We start from the raw sequence: 16,829 nt of genomic DNA, 5'->3' as shown, positions 1-16,829 counted from the left end.
TGGGCAAAGTATGCGAGCTGAGGCTTGGAAAAACCTCTAGATTTTCAACAAGCTATTTACCTTCCGACAACTCATCATCCCAGTCCCTCAGGCCGCCACCGTCCCGCTCGGCAGTGCTTTCGGCGCCGTTGGCCTCAGGGGTCCTCTCCGGATCGCGTCCTTGGTGTCAACTCTGTATTTCAACTTTACACCCATCGCCGCCAGTTCGACATCGAGGAACTTCAGAGCTCCAGGCACAACCACCATGGTTGTGTTCTCGCCGCCTATCCACTGTACACCCTGACCATCCTCCCATATTTCGCCGTCCAGCTTCATGAGATCCAGGTCCTCTATTTGATCCAAGCGCTGGGCACAATTGCGGCAACGCACCGCGCCGACCTGCTTCCGTTTCCCGATGAACGGCGATACAGTTGGCTGCACGGCCAGAAAAGAGCCGCAGTCCCGGCATATCCACGACTTGGAATAATCCGAACAATTCAGTAGCCGGTCCTGGAGCAGGAAGGCTGTTCCGTGCGCCAGCAGCGCGTCGCGCTCCATTTCGCCCACACGGATACCACCGCCCTTCTTGCGGCCCTTGATCGGCTGGCCAGTCGTCGGAACCACCGGGCCTGTGGTACGAACCTGGTACTTGTCGTTGACCATGTGCCTCAGTCTCTGGTAGTAGACTACGCCGATGTAGATGTCAGCCTGAAACTCTTCGCCCGTAATTCCAGAATACAGCGGCTCGTTGCCGTGATAGTTGTAGCCAGCCTTCATCAGCTGGTGTCCAAAGTAATCCGCCGCCGTGTTCTCCTCGTCAAACTTGAACGGCGTCGAATCCTGGGCCAGTCCGTGCAGCGCACCGGCCTTGCCCGCCAGGGACTCGACGAACATGCCGATTGTCATTCGGGATGGGAACGCGTGGGGGTTAATGATGACATCGGGCTGGATACCCGACTCGGAGAAGGGCATGTCCACCGCCGGCCATTTTTGGGAGCAGACGCCCTTCTGACCATGACGCGACGAAAATTTGTCGCCAATGACGGGTGACCTGGGAATGCGAAGCTTTATGGAGATGGTCTGAAGAGGTTCGTTACCCGTGTCGCTGCCAATCACACGCACTTCTTCAATGAACGCGTCTTCCGAATCCTTGTATCTCTCCCAGTGAGTGATCCCGTCCCGGTTAATCAGCTGACCACTATAGTCGGCCGAGACTGTATGCCACGCGCAGAGGATGTCGCCCTCTCTGACCAGTCGGCCCACATAAGGTAGGCCATCGGCGTCAAGCATTTCCCGGTCCGACGCCCGGATTGCGCTGCCGGGAGCAAACCCAAACATCTTGGTGATGGATTTGGAGCCGCGCGTCCTAGAGTCGTCTTTGAGGCTGACCTTCTTGGTTTTGTAAATCGTCCCGTGGCCAAAACCTCGCTCATGAGCTGACTTGTTGATGATCATAGCATCATCCATGTCGTAGCCCGTGTACGAAATCACGGCAACCACCGCGTTCGTGCCATTGGGAAAGTTATCGAATCCATACGTGTTATGCAGCGGGGCGCGCACTATCGGCGTCTGACCCGTCTGGAGGCGGTACATCTTGTTGTCTGTCCGATACCGCAGGGCGGTTCCAGGCGTACCCATGGTTTGCTTACCCATCTGGCACTGATACATGTTGCGGGGAGACTGATTGAAGTCGGAAAAGGGAGTCATGTTAGCCAAAATAGAAAGGATGTTGGTAGGGTCAAATTCGACGTGGGTCGAGTCGCCCGGAATCACCTCGCTCTCCGTACAGGCGATCGACATGTAGGGCTGCTCGTGCGGACCAACAAAGTCTTCTTTCCCCAGGGGGAGATACTTGACAGGGCGGACCATCCTAGACGGCTGCGAAGCCATATAAATACCCGGGTAAGACCCGCCCTTGGATGGAGGTACGTAGCCGATCTCCAGGTGTAGAGGAATCCCATGGCCCCCTTCTGCCTTCCAGTGCCGGAGCGTATCGGCAACCGTCTTGGAGTTCTTAGGAGTACACCAGCCAATGATCTTTCCATCGAGCATCACTACGACGCTCTCGCTGGTGGCCGCCGAGGAGTAGTCGTTCACTCCCAGCTCCATGGCAATGCCCGGAACGGCCGAGGTGTCGACTGAATCCGTCATAATCTTGCACTTGTGGGCCAAGTGGTTCAACAAACCGCACGGGGAGCCATCGGGAGTGTGCACAGGGCAGAGAAACCCCCAGGACTCTGGAAGCAGCTTTCTCACCGTTGTCGTTTTTAACTGCGCAAAGAAGCTGCCACGGTGAACCATGCGGAAATGGCTGATGAAGCGCAAGAAGTTGAGCTTCTCTGCTACAACCGTGAAGCCCGAGGTTTGCTGCAGGTCGAGGCCCGAGGGACTCTGAAGATTGCCCGTCGACAGGAAATACTCCAGTGCGTTACCAATGTTCTCATTCGTCCGCCGGAAGATGGCAATGGGGAAGTCCTTTGCAAATGCCGCAGATGTGAATGACACGGTGGGATTCCTCCTGAGGTAATCGCGCAACGCAGCTCTGAGCGAAACGGATAGCAACTCTTCGAGCCGCTCTTTTAAGATCTGACCGTACAAGAAGCCGCCCAGGAGAATTTCTTGGTTTTGCACAGCGTCGGGATTGTCGACGGCGCAGTCCCCGGCCACAAGTGCGTAGAGCTTCCGACACATGAAGAGTAGCATCTTGAACTTGTCCAGATCCTGCTCCTCGGTGACATTGACGCAACCAATGTGGACAAGCACAATCTTGCGAAGAAATTCCGTACCAACTTCGTAGTCTGACATGGTATCGGGTACGCCGAGCACGACCCGAAATTTCTCTCCGAGGTAGGCTCGGGTTTGTGCCTTGGTGTAAAGGCCGTATGTTTTGTAGGTCCGGAGAAGCAGTTCCACGCGGTCTGTCAGAAACGTGTTCTCAATTCCTTTCGAATTGGGCGGGCCGACCAAGCCCTCAAAGATTTCCCGGTCGTTGGTCTCAACAAGGGCTTTGAGAATCATCATGACGGGCACTAGATACTCGTTCTTCCTCCAGGAGAACCGGAATGTGACATTCCCGTCGCTCAAATAATGAAGCACATTGGTCTGTGAGGTCTCATCCGGCCGAACAGACCGTACTATGATGCCGTGCGGTGTATATGAGGGGCCTCGGTTTGTGAAACTCGGGCGCGTAATAGCCAACGGAAAGTTCCTTCGATTGACGAGCAAGAGACGTATGATTTTTTCGATGCCATTGACAATAAAGTATCCACCCAGTTCCTCTGACTCTTCCTTTCGCTGTACAAGGAGAGCTGGGGGATTGTTCTCTAGGTGGCATTTGTTGGACTTGAAGAGGGAGGTCAGAGAGGCTGGACGTCCGTTGGTAGGTGTGATCGCATTCGACATACCTTAACCATGATGGGCATCTGCCCAAGCTCTCGCACAAACTCTTGCGGCTCGCCATTGTTGATACGGTATTCAAGAACTGCCGTGAGTTTGCCCCGATACGACACGTGCCGTTCCCTGCACTCAGCCGGGAAGATCTCGCGCCGTTTGGCAAACTTGTTTGACGGCGGAACCTGGGATTTCTGAAGCGTGACACTCTTGTATCGGATTGTCAGCCGGTTTTTGCCCGCGGGTGCTGCCCTCTCATCTCCGTCAAGAAACGTCTTGGTCCCGATCTCGGCGAGGGCGTGGTCGAGGAGGCTGGGCTTCCCATCGCTCCGGAAGAGGGCATTGAAGGATTCGATATGCGGGTCAACGGCCAACTGTAGAGCAGGATAGGCGGTCCGGTCGGTTGGAGGATTTCTAAACAGTTTCTCGCGGCGGATTGTGTGGTATTCGTGGTCCCACGAGGTATCAGTGCGTTCGGGTGCCATTTCCACTGCTTTGTATCAGAAGCAAAGTCACTAGCAGTTTGCTGAGCTTCGCGATCAGGATGACCCGCGGTCTGGCGCCAACCCCGGCTCTGGTCCGATGGCAGAGTCCTTATTCGCTCATTAGGGTAACTGTACTGGCCGCAAGTCGGTGATTCTGGAGTAGTGACAGTTCTGGTATTGTTGTATTGGAATTGACCTTTGAAGTGTATGCTGGGCGGCGTGAGTGTTTGCGTTGATGCACTTTTTTTTCTTTTCTCCCCGACTTCCCACCTCCTTATCGCTTATCGGTACCTAGTACAAATACAGTGTAACACTAACGCCAAGGCTACTGATCGGCATCGTGCGTACCTCCGTATCCGTATCTGCACTCCAACTTGAATGATTCCATATCCGTATCGTTACCCCAAAACACAATCGTTTGGGGTTCTCGAAATGACACTCATCCGAGCTGGTGTGATACATGGGCACAGTGCTGGTCGGGTGAGAAATTGCTTTGCAGTCTTATGCTCAAGCGACCGTCCCATCATGACGGGATAGTATGGGCCTCTTACTTTCTCAAAAGATCTGACCTCATAGTGCATCGAGCATTCAACACCGAGGGCTGATCGTTCCCGTTCACACATTGCAAGACGGCGTATCACGAAGGCGCTGAAACTGGATTAACGTTGACCCAGAAACTTTGTGAAGTCTTGGATAAATTGATGAGGAGGCTGAATTTGGCTGACGGCGGTCTAGACATTGGAGACCCATGTTCCCCGTGAAGACTCTCAAAGCATCCGCATTGTGCGGCTTAATGTTAGCATCGTTCTCGTACGAGTTGGGGTTCGGCCGACCTGCCGGCCAGCGTACCTTACAGTGGAGACGCTGGTGCTAGGTAAGCCTGGGCCCGCGGAGTCACAGACCAGCTGTGTCTCAGCTTCGTGCATTGCAGGAGGGCTACCGTAGCACTTCTTTGGGTGTCTGTATTCTTTAGCCAAAGCTCATGTTTTTATCTCGCTGGGCCTCGAGGTCGCCAACCGGCCGGGTGGGCATCTTGGGTTTCTGCGGTAGTTACACTGCTCCGAACTCCTTGGTCCGTGGGGCTCCGCTTTGTGGTAGAAGGGCTACCCCGAAGCCGGCCAGCTCGGCCGGGTGCTGCAGCCCTGTGCGGGTTTTGGCCCTGCTCAATTCTTGTCCAGTAGAATCGCTACTGAAATCAAGAACCAAATCATTCCAGCCCCAAACAGCGGCCGCTGGACTGGAACCGCCAACCAGCTGGATTCGAGCTGCTCCGAAAAGACAACATGCATTTTGGATGGCCAAAAGTCGAAGCCCAACCTGTATGTCCCCCGCCCTGTGCCTTCCCTAACTCTGCGAAAGATTGCGGAGAATTGGGAAGTTCCACCAGGATAGGCAAGGGGCATGCACCCCAGGATGACATTGCGTAGCCCTGTCCGATCTGGCTGCCTGGGCAGCAAGGGCATTTGCATCCATGAAAGGTGCAGGTGGTTTCATGGATACCTAGGTACCTATTCGTATCCATGATTCTATCTCGCAGAGCATATCATCCATCTGTAGTATAGACAGGCCTGCTCCCTTTCAAAGTAAGGTACTGCAGTGTGTGCTGTTGCGGTCTGCCACCGCCATTGGCCTTCTCGGCGTGGGGAAACCTGAGGACTGACCACCCAATCGCTTCGGCCTGCGACCCCGCGCTGTTGGTGGTGACCTTAAGCATTTCCCTCGCCCTATGCTAAAAGCTATCCCGAGAATCCCTAATAAAATTATGTACCAAAAGGCTGTGCGCTTCGTCCAGACTCCAGATAAGTAGCAGGCATCCGCCGCACCGAGGGTTGAGATATAACAGCAGCCTGGCTCAGCGGTCCGGAAGAGCGACAATTCCTCGTCGGCCATACCTAATTCTTCGACCGATAATCACCTTCAGGGCTGGCAGGGAAAGCTAGAGACAACATCCGCCGTCGTTCTTCAACGTCCCATCCCAAATAGCTTTGGCCACCGCCTAGAAGCCTCCACGTCCCTGCAGCCCAGCACGTCCACAGCGGCAACTTCCCGCAGCACTCCTTGCAGTTCCTGGCACCGTGAGCCTTTGCCCTTCTATTCCTGCTCTCTTCCCAAGGTCCGCCTTATTGTTTCATGCAAACACGTCGACCTTCAGAGTACGTCGCTCTGCCACTACCTGTCAAGTACCAATATCTTGACGACTCCCGAGGTGCCGTTGACGCCATCCCCCTGTCGTGTGCCGTCTCGCTCATCCCCGCGCTACCCTTACCGCTGCCGCCGCCGCCGCCGAGCCCCAAGGCCTCAGCACCGAGAGTGACTGCAACCCAGAACAATCGAAACAGCCGCCTTCGCCCATGGTCACAAGAGATCGTTTCGCACCATCGAAATCTCCCATCTACCCTCGTCATCTGGCTGCGCCCCACCCGAGCCGTGCAAACGAATGAAACCCTGATTCTAGCCGCTCTCGTTCAACATCGTCACCGTCCTCACCACGAAGCACGGACCACAACTCAACTTGCACAACGGCAACCTAGATTTGTGTTCCCTGGTGGCATCTTTGCTTGGTGGACCTGATCGTTCGCTTGTCCGCGCTGTTTCGCATCTGCTTCACACCGATCACAAAAGGAACTCAATCTGGCTCCGGTCTGTCCACGAAACTACAGAGGCCTGACCTCGGTCATACGAGACATTTATTCCTACCTGGGTTTTGCGCCGCCTAGGAGTCTGAGCGCAAAATACTTAAACTTACCAGCTTGGTCTTGGTCTGTCATCACCTGTCATCGTAACCTCTACATCTGCCACCCAATTCCTACGCTACTTCTGTTGCCGGTAACCCTCACCTGGGTTTCGACTCGGCATCCTCCCACATCCTCAATTCATCCATAGTGACAGTGTGGCCCTCACCTTGACGACCATGGCCGGGTTATTCAGGCGAGTGTATGACTGGCTGTTGCGGACCTTTTGGTAAGCTCGTGCTCCATCTCTGAAGATTCCCCGCTCCGGATTGCGGGGCATTGCCGGGCGCAAGCCGCCAGCGACGAGCAGCGCGGCGACAGCTCAGGCCGGCGCTAATCCGACGCAGGGCAACCGAGATGGACGTGACTATGGTCGGATTGCAGAATGCTGGCAAGACATCGCTTCTTCGTGTGCTCTCGGTGAGTTGACAGGTCGCTCGATCGGATGTGGACCGCGATGCTAACAACGCCTTTCCCGATATTCAGGGCGGAGAGTTCGCTATCGAGTAAGCATCGCGGTTCCATGCTGCACCTTCCCGATTCCCGTTCGCCGGCTGACCACCTGCAGCTCGATCCCTACGGTTGGCTTCAACATGAAGCGGGTGCAACGAGGCCATGTGACACTCAAGTGCTGGGACTTGGGGGGTCAGCCCCGCTTCCGGCAAATGTGGGAGAGGTATTGCCGGAATGTTAACGCCATCGTCTTTATCGTCGATATTGCCGACCTGAACCTGCTTCCCGCCGCCCGCGACGAGCTGCACTCCTTGATGAGCCACCCGACTCTTGACGGCATCCCTCTTCTCGTGCTAGGGAACAAATCGGACCTTCCCAACAAGCTCACGGTGGATGAGCTTATCGATGCGATGGACCTCAAGAACATTGCGCACCGCGAGGTGTCGTGCTATGGCATCTCGGCGAAGGAAGAGACAAACCTCGAGGCCGTCATTCAATGGTTGATGAAGTTCGCCAACAGGTGAGACATCTCGCCGTGAGCTGTCGCGTCTGTTTAGCTACCCATTTTTTGGCGAATCTCGGCCGTATTATTCAGGAAGTGGGTCGGACCGTTTTGTGATGCAGTGTCGTTGGAGTTTGTTATCTCGTTTTCTTTTTTCTGGTGTCGCTGCGGTTCCTCGGGGAAAGACATTTGATATATCGGCCGGCGACGACCAAATGCTCTCAGCAATTCTCCTTTGTCGTAGTGGAACCCCGGGATGCTGTCCAGGTTTTCATGAACTGACGATCTTCTGCACTGTCTCATGAGCAAAATGACCCATCTTTGGATGCGAGACAGACAATTTTCCGGCACTTAGACGGGCTCGGACTAGAGCCGCAAGGCCGGCGACATGACGAATAACATCTAACAAGTGGCGCTTGCCACTGGCAGCAATGGGGAAGAATAAGCACCTTTCTGATATGGCGGGATATGGCAAGGGCGCGATGCTTTCGAGAGTGATGAATGGGCAGTCTGATGTAGTTATCTCGAAACGCAACCCCCTATTAATCTTTTGTTTTCTTTCAACGAAATGACTCAGATGATGAGTTCATGACAACTGGGTGAACTGAAGCCCAACTTGAGCAATCAACCCCAATTTGTCGTGTGCACTTTCGACCGTGCGCGCTTTGGTCGAAAGTGCGCGAGAACCGCGGGGTGCCAGCTGCCAAGCCTTCCGGCGCGTATATAAGCAGGTAAGGCTTGGTGCGAAGGTCTAGCAGAACGCGGTGCAATGGAAGGAAAGGAAAACTGGGAATTGACGACAAATGAATAGCTCATGGAAGAACTGATTCTGGGATGGAGAAAGGAAAATGGAAGAGATGCAAGACCAGCAGCCAAGTCACGGATGAAGGTGAAGTAAAATAGCGACCTTGAGACTTACACACGGACCATTTCTCGACCTATTGACGTGTGAAGGTATCATTGGCTGCTTGCTCTCTGGGGAATCCATCGACATGATCCAAGACGCAAGACCCAAGACACGCACGCGCCGCCCCAAGCCCGTATCACCTCCCTGGGAGGGGTAAAGATGATGATGATGAAGCATTCATCCAATATGCATGAGAACGGCGACAGTACGGAGTAGCTCGTACTGTTGTTCAGAAACCGCGGAGCGAACAGCGAAAGGACATCAGCGACGGTCGGCGTGTTAGTTGGCGGGCTTCCTATCCTGGAAGCTTAGTCCTTAGTGGTTGGCGAGATCTGTGTCGTATGAAATTATCGACATACATACATACGGGATAGGAAAGGGGGCTCTTGGATCGACTTATGTACAGTACCTGAGTCGTGAGGTATTCGTACATGCGGCTGCCATAACTTCTTAGGTTGTCTCCTTCTCTCTTCATCTATCTTTCTCGACAATACGGCGCTCGTTTTCTTGACATATAAGAACAGAGCATGGAAAGCTCGGTCGCTCGCCGAGTTTCATTATCCGTACTTAGTCAGTCTTGAACACCTTGACTCCTAGAATGCCGGCCGCCGCAACCATTCGGCCACATCGATTCCGAGGATCGCGAGACGATGTTTGGGCTGCGAATTTCAACCCCTATGTGAGTCGTCGCAGCAGTGCAAAACGGGTGAATCGTGCGCCTTTGGTTCAATATAGCCGTGTAACTTCCTCGCTTCAGGGTTGGGACTGGAAAATACGAGCGCCTTCATCACATTCTCTTCCGCAATCGATGTTTGCCGTCTTGGGGTTGTCATAACTCCCTTCGTAGCTCGGCCTCGGAAAATAATGATGTCGACTGTTGAGAACCTCCTATTTGGAATGTGGCTCGTTCAGGCTTGTGTTAATGAGACGAGTGTTCCAATAAGCCTGTGACCGGTCAGTGAGACTCCTCCATTGCCATGCTTAATCTTCTCAGTCTCCAGTTAGATCCGTCAATGGAAATTCGGGTTGGAAGAACGCAGATCGCATTGGACTATGGCTTCGGTAGTACCATGCAGACACTCGAAGTGCTCCTATCGCTGCCAGGATGCCCGTCCACTCCCGGACAGAAAGGTAATCCCCGATTCACATGATTCCGTATACAGACCCTCCAGGAGCATGGTAAGGGGCCAAGTAGACTCGAGTCTTATTCCTATCTTGCCAAGGTGCGTTTGAGCAGCACCTTGGCAGGCCGTCACCCGAGGCCGAATATCGACTCGTAGCAGAACAATGCAATGCCGAACGCCGACCGTGCCCACGCAAAGTCCCCCGCTTCCAAACCGACCCAAAAACCGATCAACGATAGGACTTCTGGAACCTCGCACGAGCACCACGTCCACCAAACTTCTTGGGCTCGCAACGCCGAGGGTCGGCGACTAGCAGGCTGCGGTCGAACTGAATGAGGGCGGACTTGAGAAGGTTCTTGGAGTGCTCATCGATGTACTTGGCGTAGTAAGCGACCTACAATGGTGTGGCGCGTTAGTGTTCCGTCTCTCTTTCGAAATCAGATGGCTTCGGGTACTAACGATCGCCTTTGCAATCTGTCAAAGGAAGCATATTAGCATTCGTCTCCAAAATCTCCTCTGCACAGGTCACCCCGGGAAACATACAGCCTGGCGCGTCGCATAAACCTGGGAAGTGTGACCACCACCAGCGACCTTGACGCGAATATCGACCTCGGCAAACTTATCGGTGCCGAGAATGAGGATGGGCTCATAGAGCTTCGCACGGAGGATCTCAGGAGCGAACAGCTTGAGCGGCTTGCCGTTCACCCTGATCAAGCCCTTGCCCTGCACACAGCGCGCGACGGCTGCGACACGCAATCAGAAAGACGCCAATTTGAGTCGCTCAAAGCAAAGAATCCATACCTGTGGCATTCTTCTTCTTGCCAAACACTTGGACAGCTTGGGTCGCCATTGTGAGTTGCTGGCAAGATACCTTCCTGTTGGTTCGGTCGGCTGGATTTTTTGTCGGTAAATTTTGTGTGTGGAGGGGAAATCGGGATGGGGCTAGCGGCATCACGTGGCTTTGATTTTGTGGCTTGGTCCAGTTTTGTGGCTGAAGGACCTCGCAAGCCGTTCCAGAACTTCCGACGGGCAACTGCCCAATCGGCCGGCCGCCCCGGTGCAGCAGGCTCGCCGGCATTCGAGTGGGTCATGACGGCGAAATACACCGGAGGGAGATTCCGGGCCTACCAAGACGAAGCACAGAAATCTGGGGATGTTGACATCTCCATCGCATATTTACCTACTTGGGTATCCGACTTCCATGATAAAAAGATCCTTAAAGACGTACCTCCGTACTCATAATAGACAGTCATTCCTGCCTCCATCTCCCAGCACCCAGGCTCGTCAGGCATGTAGATCATCGTCTTTAAGTCAAGCCCGTTAGGTATACCGGTAACGCACGAAAGTGGTTAAATGGCACTAAAACACCGTTCAAGGAGTTAGGTAAGTTGACCGCCCCCGGGCCTGAGCCATCGCTTGGCTAGTATCTAGGTTCGTGCTTTGAGGAGGATCATCTCGAAGGGATGGGTAAGCATGGCTGGCCCCTTTATGGTGATGTTGGCGGGCTGAGAATTCCATTCCGTGGTAGCGAAGATGCTTGTTTGAGATAGTGAATTCGTCACGTAGCCGCTGGTGCACAGTCGGATTCACGGCAATCTGAACAGTTTCTTCTACTCCGTACTTCGTCTGGAGAACCAAGGTGCGGAACTCTCGAAGATCGCCGGATGGGGAGAGCCCAGCTTACGTCGTCCCAAGGACCGTCGTCGCCAAGCTATGTACATACCTAACGGACCTGAACACTTAATCGCGCAGGCTTGGCGGGCTGCCTCAATGAAATCATTGGCACACGGATTCCAAAGCACCACCTCACTTGTTGGCTAAGCCACACAAATGTCGACGCACCGTCCGCTGCAGTCAGTGCATGAGACTGGTGCCACCGTGCGCTGAGCCTCAAAACACTACGGTGTTGGCCCTGCTGGGCTCAGCGATCTCATCCATTTGCCACAGTGCCGAAACGCTGGGCCGGGACGTCACTCATCCGTCGGCTTTGTCGCATTACACAACACATTTCGCCCGCCACTTTCCTTACTTGCCTTTTCCAATTCTCTTTTCTTCGCCATCACCGGATTCTTCAAACTGCCAAAATCACCATCCAACATTTCTGGATTCTTGTCTCACGAGAGTTGCACTGAGACTTTCGGCAAGTGAATCGACTCGACAAGATAACATCATGGCGCCTGTTATTGAGGGGGAGACTGGCATGATGAAGCGCGACGTGTATGCGTGGTGCCCCTTCAACGACCAGTGATTCAATCGGCTAACGGTATCTCCAGTTGCGGGTATGGCTGGTATCTAGGACGCGACGGGTACTGCCATGCATATTCGGGTTGGTACTGGTGGGGAAGATGGGTGTTTGCGGGACTGGCGATTCTCTTCGTCATCCTCGTCTTTCTCCTTCTATTGTAAGGCAGGCTCCTTATCGCACCTTTGTGGATTAACTGATTGACCTTGTTTCGAAACAGCCGCAACTCTCGCCGCCGCAGAAGGCAAGGCCAACAGCCCCTCTATGGCACGGGCTGGATGGCGCCTGCGCCGCCTTACTATCCTCCTCCTCCACAGTATACTCCTCAGGACAACAACCCGCTGCCACCTGGCTACAAGCCCAACCAGAATGATGGGTACTATGGCCAACAGCAGGAAGGTATTCAACTACAGCCGCCGGCGAGCGCCTACCACCGGGCCACAGACAACACCGATTACGCTCCTCCCCCTGGACCGCCACCGAACGCGACGAAGCCGAACTGAAGGAGGAAGTGTCGGTTCGAGTTGGGATCAATGGTTGGCGTTACGGGTGCTTCGTGACATTTGACAGTGAGTTGAAGGCGGGCACCTGCAGAAACTAAGTTTGCAGGAAATTAGGTCTAGTTACTGTTATGTTCTATTCTCTAATTCTATCTTAGCATGCTTTTGGCGTGAATTTCCTTGACGTTCAGATATATTCCCTTCATAATGAATCGCAGATTTGCACCCATTGCAGGAGATACTGCGACGTGTGAGCATTAGCCTTGTGTTTGCTTCTCTCGCTTGACCAGTTGAGCGAGGTCTTGTCTTGAACGAAGCTCTCGAGCTGGCGCTATGACTATTCCGACAGGGCCCTCACGAAAGCTTCCCGCATTTGTGACAAGCTTGTGGACGAACGAAACACCATCGGCTGATGCCATCGAGCTGGTGTGTTGAAGCTCATCCGGGATCATCTCCAGTGGCATGCTCGTGTAATGCGCTGGGCAGAGTTATAAAGGGACCGGGAGGCAGAAATCCTCGGTAAATTCCACTCGAAAGCTAACCAGCTGTCTGGAATTCAGACATACAATACCTTTTGATATCCATGTCATACTGAAGCCTGAGAAGTTATGGCCGCTAAGAGTGTCAATCAAGACTGCTTATTCGGGTCACTTTATCGTTGTCCTGTCCACAAAACTGTCGTTACCTTTGTCCCGTTTCTGTCCCCGTTTTCTTTTCTGGTTTGCAGAAGGGAAGCCGGCAATGGCCAAGGTAAAAGGGGGAAATGAGGATGGGAATGGTGATCACCCCACAGCTTTCTGCAACAAGTTGTGCCAGACTCGGAGTTGATGCTCAACAGAAGGCTCTGTATATCTCTCAAACTTTGTCCATGAGAGCTCCTGAACAGAATTGAACTCGATGCATTTGTTTAGCTTACAGGCTGGAGTTGCATGGAGTCTTGTGAAGCTCGCTGGTATGCGATTCAAGGTGGTTATGTCATGGCGAAGTTGGCCGAAAACAGGGTGCGGAAAGGGTGGGTGGGATTGTGGCCAAGCGAGCCTAGAATTCAAAGCCCCGCCTTCCTCATCCTCATGCTACAATCCTCTTCCGGTTGCATTCTCGACAGAATCTTTCAAAGGGCCTTGTTGGCGAGTGAAAGCAATTCACAAGATTCCTTAAGGAGGTCAAAAGATATTGACTGGCGCAGGAGCAAGGCTGCAAGGTACTTGTGCAATACATTCAGCCCATTCAATACCCAACCCCACAGCCATTGAGGCAGGACAGGAACTACTCGTCAGGAGCTTCATAATCGCATCTGACCCACTACTTCGTAGAGGGTCAGGACCTTTAACTCGCGAAAAGTCAGTTAACTCGCGAAAATATGCCACTATATACACTACTATACAAATTTGTTAGTAAACCAATGTTATCCCGTCTTCTTGTATATATCGCTTGCATATATACCTATCAATTTGAGCTATACTAGGACTATATAAAATTGAACCTATATTCAATGTTAAAACTATATGTAATTGAGCCTCTTCAATTCTAAAGCTGTATTTTCAGTCTTTAGTTGTATTCCAACCTATATTCGTCGCCTATATACTAGGTGGTAGCGATAGAGCGATATCTACAATGGTATTAAGGTTAGTAGATACAACTAATTGAGCATTGCTGTATGATAAATCACTATATTATAGACTTTAACAGTATAGTGTACGAAAAATTGTATACTTGGATTTGTATGGGGATGTACCATTAAGTGGAAGTACCTGATTTTCGCGAGTTAAAGGACCTGACCAACTACGAAGTAGTGGGGCAGGAGGCGATTATGAAGCCCTGACGAGTAATTTGAGCCTCTCCAGCTTCCGGGAAATAGGATGATTGGACCCCAATGCAAGGATTAGAAACAGATCGGTACCTTGCAGGGAGTTAAGACGAACGAAGGGGATAAGGCGGACCAATGCACTGCAACTGCTCCCCTCAGCCTTCGCACTTCTTCTCGAGCACCGCGCACTCTTGATTCCCACCAGGATTCACAGCGCCCGGGCAGTTTCACCTCCTTCCCGCATCTAAGACAGAGCAGAACCACTCCCTTGGTCGTAGACGATCGCAGCCTTCTGCCTTGTCGCATTGTCGCCTCTTCATCCCTTCGTTCCCTGCGCAACCCATAAGTTGCATCCCAGCCCGACGTTCATTTCCGCCATTCGTTACCCTGCCGTGTCCGTCGTCGCCATCTGACGTGGCTTCTCATTCGAGGAAACAAAAATCCTTTGACGTTCGTTTCGCACTTGCGTTTAAAGAAACCAGGCGATCTCAAGCGACCATCGAGATCTACGAGTCACTTGGCGATCCGAGACCGACGCCCAGGTTTACCCGCGCTTAAGCCTGCCTCTGTCTGGCCGGCCTGTGGGAGCGGAACGGTGTCATTTTCGCTAGACGATCACACACAGGCAACAACAAGCTGCACAATGGGGTTGTAGCACTTGCAGACGTTTTCGCGTTGGACTTCATTCGACAGAATATCGCGTTTGCGAGTTTCCTGCGAACCTCGGTGCTGTTCCCCCTTCAGTCTCCGATCGCCTCTTGAGCAGAAGGGGAAGCTTTTCGAGGTCAGGATGCCGGCGGTCGATGTCGCGATGGAGCGGAGTCTGAGGGGAGGATTTTTAGATTTACTGGCCGCTAGTTTGCGACCGGCGCTCCACCGGAGAGATCTCGCGGGACAGATTACAGACGTCAGGTTGGCCTTCTCAAGTTGGGACAACTGCATGCAGGCCACATTTTGCAAGTACGTCGGTTCCCGTTTTACCGTCTTCGGCAGCGATGGCTGCGATACTTACTTGAACAATTTAGGTGGCCTGTCATTGCCGTCATTATTGTCGGCGGCTTGATCCTCATCTCCGTGGTGGTGTGTATTGTTCGGTGTGCTTGCTGCGGCCGTTCTTGCTGCTGCTCTTGCTTCTCATGCCTCAGATGCTGCGGTAACTGCTGCGGCTGCTGCGACCCGCCGAGAGGCAGCCGGCGCAAGTATCTCGATGAGCCATACATCCCGCCGGATCAAGGGTACAAGTCTCAGGCGCCGATGCACGCCGGTTTCACTGGACCAACAGCGCCGGTAACGAAGGGGCCAGACTATCCCCAATATGCCGAATTCGATGTTGGGGCCAAGAGGAACGAGGATGCTTTACCCGAGATGCCCAGTTGGGAAGGCGCCGCCAGCAAGAAGGTCCCCCTTGAGGAAGAGGCTGTTGAAATGAACGCGCTGAAGAAGCCTGACCCTGCCGTTCAAGTCGGCAACAGTACGGGCTCAGCTACCGCGGTGTCTTCGAACTCCTCTAGATCTCCGGTAAACCGAAGCCCGTATAGGGCGCCGAACGCCAACCCTGGACCCAACGATTATTTCAACCACGAGGCAGTCGGCAACGATCCATACGCGCAGGCTGCGCCAGCATATAACCAACCAGACCTAGCTTACGGTCAGTCAGACCATGGGTACGGAATGGCGGGGGCTGCAATTGGCCCAAGTCCGCGTTCGCCGCATGCCTATGACAACGGGTATAGCAACGAGGGGTATGGTCAAGCCGTTGGCTATACTTCACCCACAGGTCAGGAAACCTACGGTGGCTACAGCGCGGCGGGGCGGCAGCCGTACGACAACTACAACAGCTATGGCTCCCAAGGCAACCCGGGCTACGGCATAAGCCGCCATCAATCTCCGCATGAAATGGACGCGGGTAACGGCTACCCCCAAGACGCTCGGCATTCGCCCGCCCCGCATGGCCCATACAGCGCCGCTGGGCGCTACAGTCCTGACTCGCGACGGTCGCCCGCTCCACAGGGAGATTATACCCGCCGATCTCCAGCTCCTGGGACAGAGTACGGCAGCGGGTACGACAACCGCCCCGGGTATGCGACGCGGGGGTACTCGTCCGAGTCGACGCGGCCCCTGCGAGCCCCACCCCAGCGCCAGTACACATCCAACTCCATCAACGACGTCACGAGTCCCAGCGGATCGCAGAACAATATCAACGGCTTTGACTTCTCCACGTCGGGGTACAGCCGCCCCCCGGCTATTGGCGGCGGCGTGAATAGTGGCGGGTATCGCCTGCCGAGTCCGGGTCCAGCTGTGGAGCGGGGGACGGCTTATCCGGGCTATAAGCCTTACCAGCCCGCTGCATAGCCCTGAAACGAGATAAAAGGGGCGGGATGGAAGATGGGATGTAATGACCAAGGAGTCGGTGATCTTCGTTTTCATTTGCGCTTGCTTGCCTGATTTGTTCGCGTCGCGTCATATAGATGGTGCTTCTTCTTTTCTTTCTCCCATCCTGATGAGTTTGGGCCGTCAGGGATACCCGGAAAAGCGGGCGGCGCGAGGACGTCTTTCTCCCATGCTGGCGACATTTACATTGCGTTGTATTTTGTGGTGGGCTGGTGATGATGCCTAGTTTCAATTCGTTTCATTTCTTCTTCTATTTTCGCCCGGCCGGGGACAGAAGGTCTCCCTAGGTTTACTGCCTCTTTTGGCAGGAGCCGACA

At 53.7% G+C, this 16,829-nt stretch overlaps 5 protein-coding genes across 5 annotated transcripts; 3 read left to right on the top strand and 2 right to left on the bottom strand.

Annotated features, from left to right (window-relative positions):
• Positions 1-87: 87 nt before the first annotated feature.
• On the bottom strand, positions 88-3,854 carry N656DRAFT_701397 (beta and beta-prime subunits of DNA dependent RNA-polymerase; the record flags this gene model as incomplete). Its single annotated transcript, XM_064810942.1, has 2 exons — positions 88-3,321; positions 3,384-3,854. 2 exons carry the CDS (start codon positions 3,852-3,854, stop codon positions 88-90), a joined length of 3,705 nt encoding a protein of 1,234 aa, XP_064673903.1.
• A 2,911-nt stretch (positions 3,855-6,765) lies between these two features.
• N656DRAFT_701737 (P-loop containing nucleoside triphosphate hydrolase protein) lies at positions 6,766-7,563 on the top strand (the record flags this gene model as incomplete). The annotated part of the gene is made up of 4 exons (XM_064810968.1): positions 6,766-6,815; positions 6,934-7,006; positions 7,073-7,092; positions 7,155-7,563. 4 exons carry the CDS (start codon positions 6,766-6,768, stop codon positions 7,561-7,563), a joined length of 552 nt encoding a protein of 183 aa, XP_064673902.1.
• A 2,238-nt stretch (positions 7,564-9,801) lies between these two features.
• On the bottom strand, positions 9,802-10,422 carry N656DRAFT_765316 (ribosomal protein S9; the record flags this gene model as incomplete). Its single annotated transcript, XM_064813399.1, has 4 exons — positions 9,802-9,966; positions 10,032-10,046; positions 10,116-10,315; positions 10,374-10,422. 4 exons carry the CDS (start codon positions 10,420-10,422, stop codon positions 9,802-9,804), a joined length of 429 nt encoding a protein of 142 aa, XP_064673901.1.
• A 1,320-nt stretch (positions 10,423-11,742) lies between these two features.
• N656DRAFT_794650 (uncharacterized protein) lies at positions 11,743-12,317 on the top strand (the record flags this gene model as incomplete). Its single annotated transcript, XM_064817316.1, has 3 exons — positions 11,743-11,789; positions 11,846-11,974; positions 12,035-12,317. 3 exons carry the CDS (start codon positions 11,743-11,745, stop codon positions 12,315-12,317), a joined length of 459 nt encoding a protein of 152 aa, XP_064673900.1.
• A 2,352-nt stretch (positions 12,318-14,669) lies between these two features.
• Positions 14,670-16,672, top strand: N656DRAFT_238544 (uncharacterized protein). Its single transcript, XM_064808977.1, has 2 exons — positions 14,670-15,081; positions 15,147-16,672. The coding sequence occupies exons 1-2, from the start codon at positions 14,912-14,914 to the stop codon at positions 16,471-16,473; spliced, it is 1,497 nt and encodes a 498-aa protein (XP_064673899.1). The 5' UTR covers positions 14,670-14,911; the 3' UTR covers positions 16,474-16,672.
• Positions 16,673-16,829: the final 157 nt, after the last annotated feature.

The sequence above is a fragment of the Canariomyces notabilis genome (assembly GCF_033297395.1).
Source record: "Canariomyces notabilis strain CBS 508.74 unplaced genomic scaffold N656scaffold_2, whole genome shotgun sequence".
NCBI classification, from domain to species: Eukaryota; Fungi; Ascomycota; class Sordariomycetes; order Sordariales; family Chaetomiaceae; genus Canariomyces; species Canariomyces notabilis.
Note: the sequence above shows the minus strand (reverse complement) of the source record. Positions and strands in the feature narration are given on the sequence as shown.

Coding starts and splice junctions, on each gene's coding strand:
- N656DRAFT_238544 (XM_064808977.1), top strand. CDS start 14,912: ATGCCGGCGGTCGATGTCGCGATGGAGCGGAGTCTGAGGGGAGGATTT. Junction 15,082..15,146: donor ATGCAGGCCACATTTTGCAA/GTACGTCGGTTC, acceptor TGAACAATTTAG/GTGGCCTGTCATTGCCGTCA.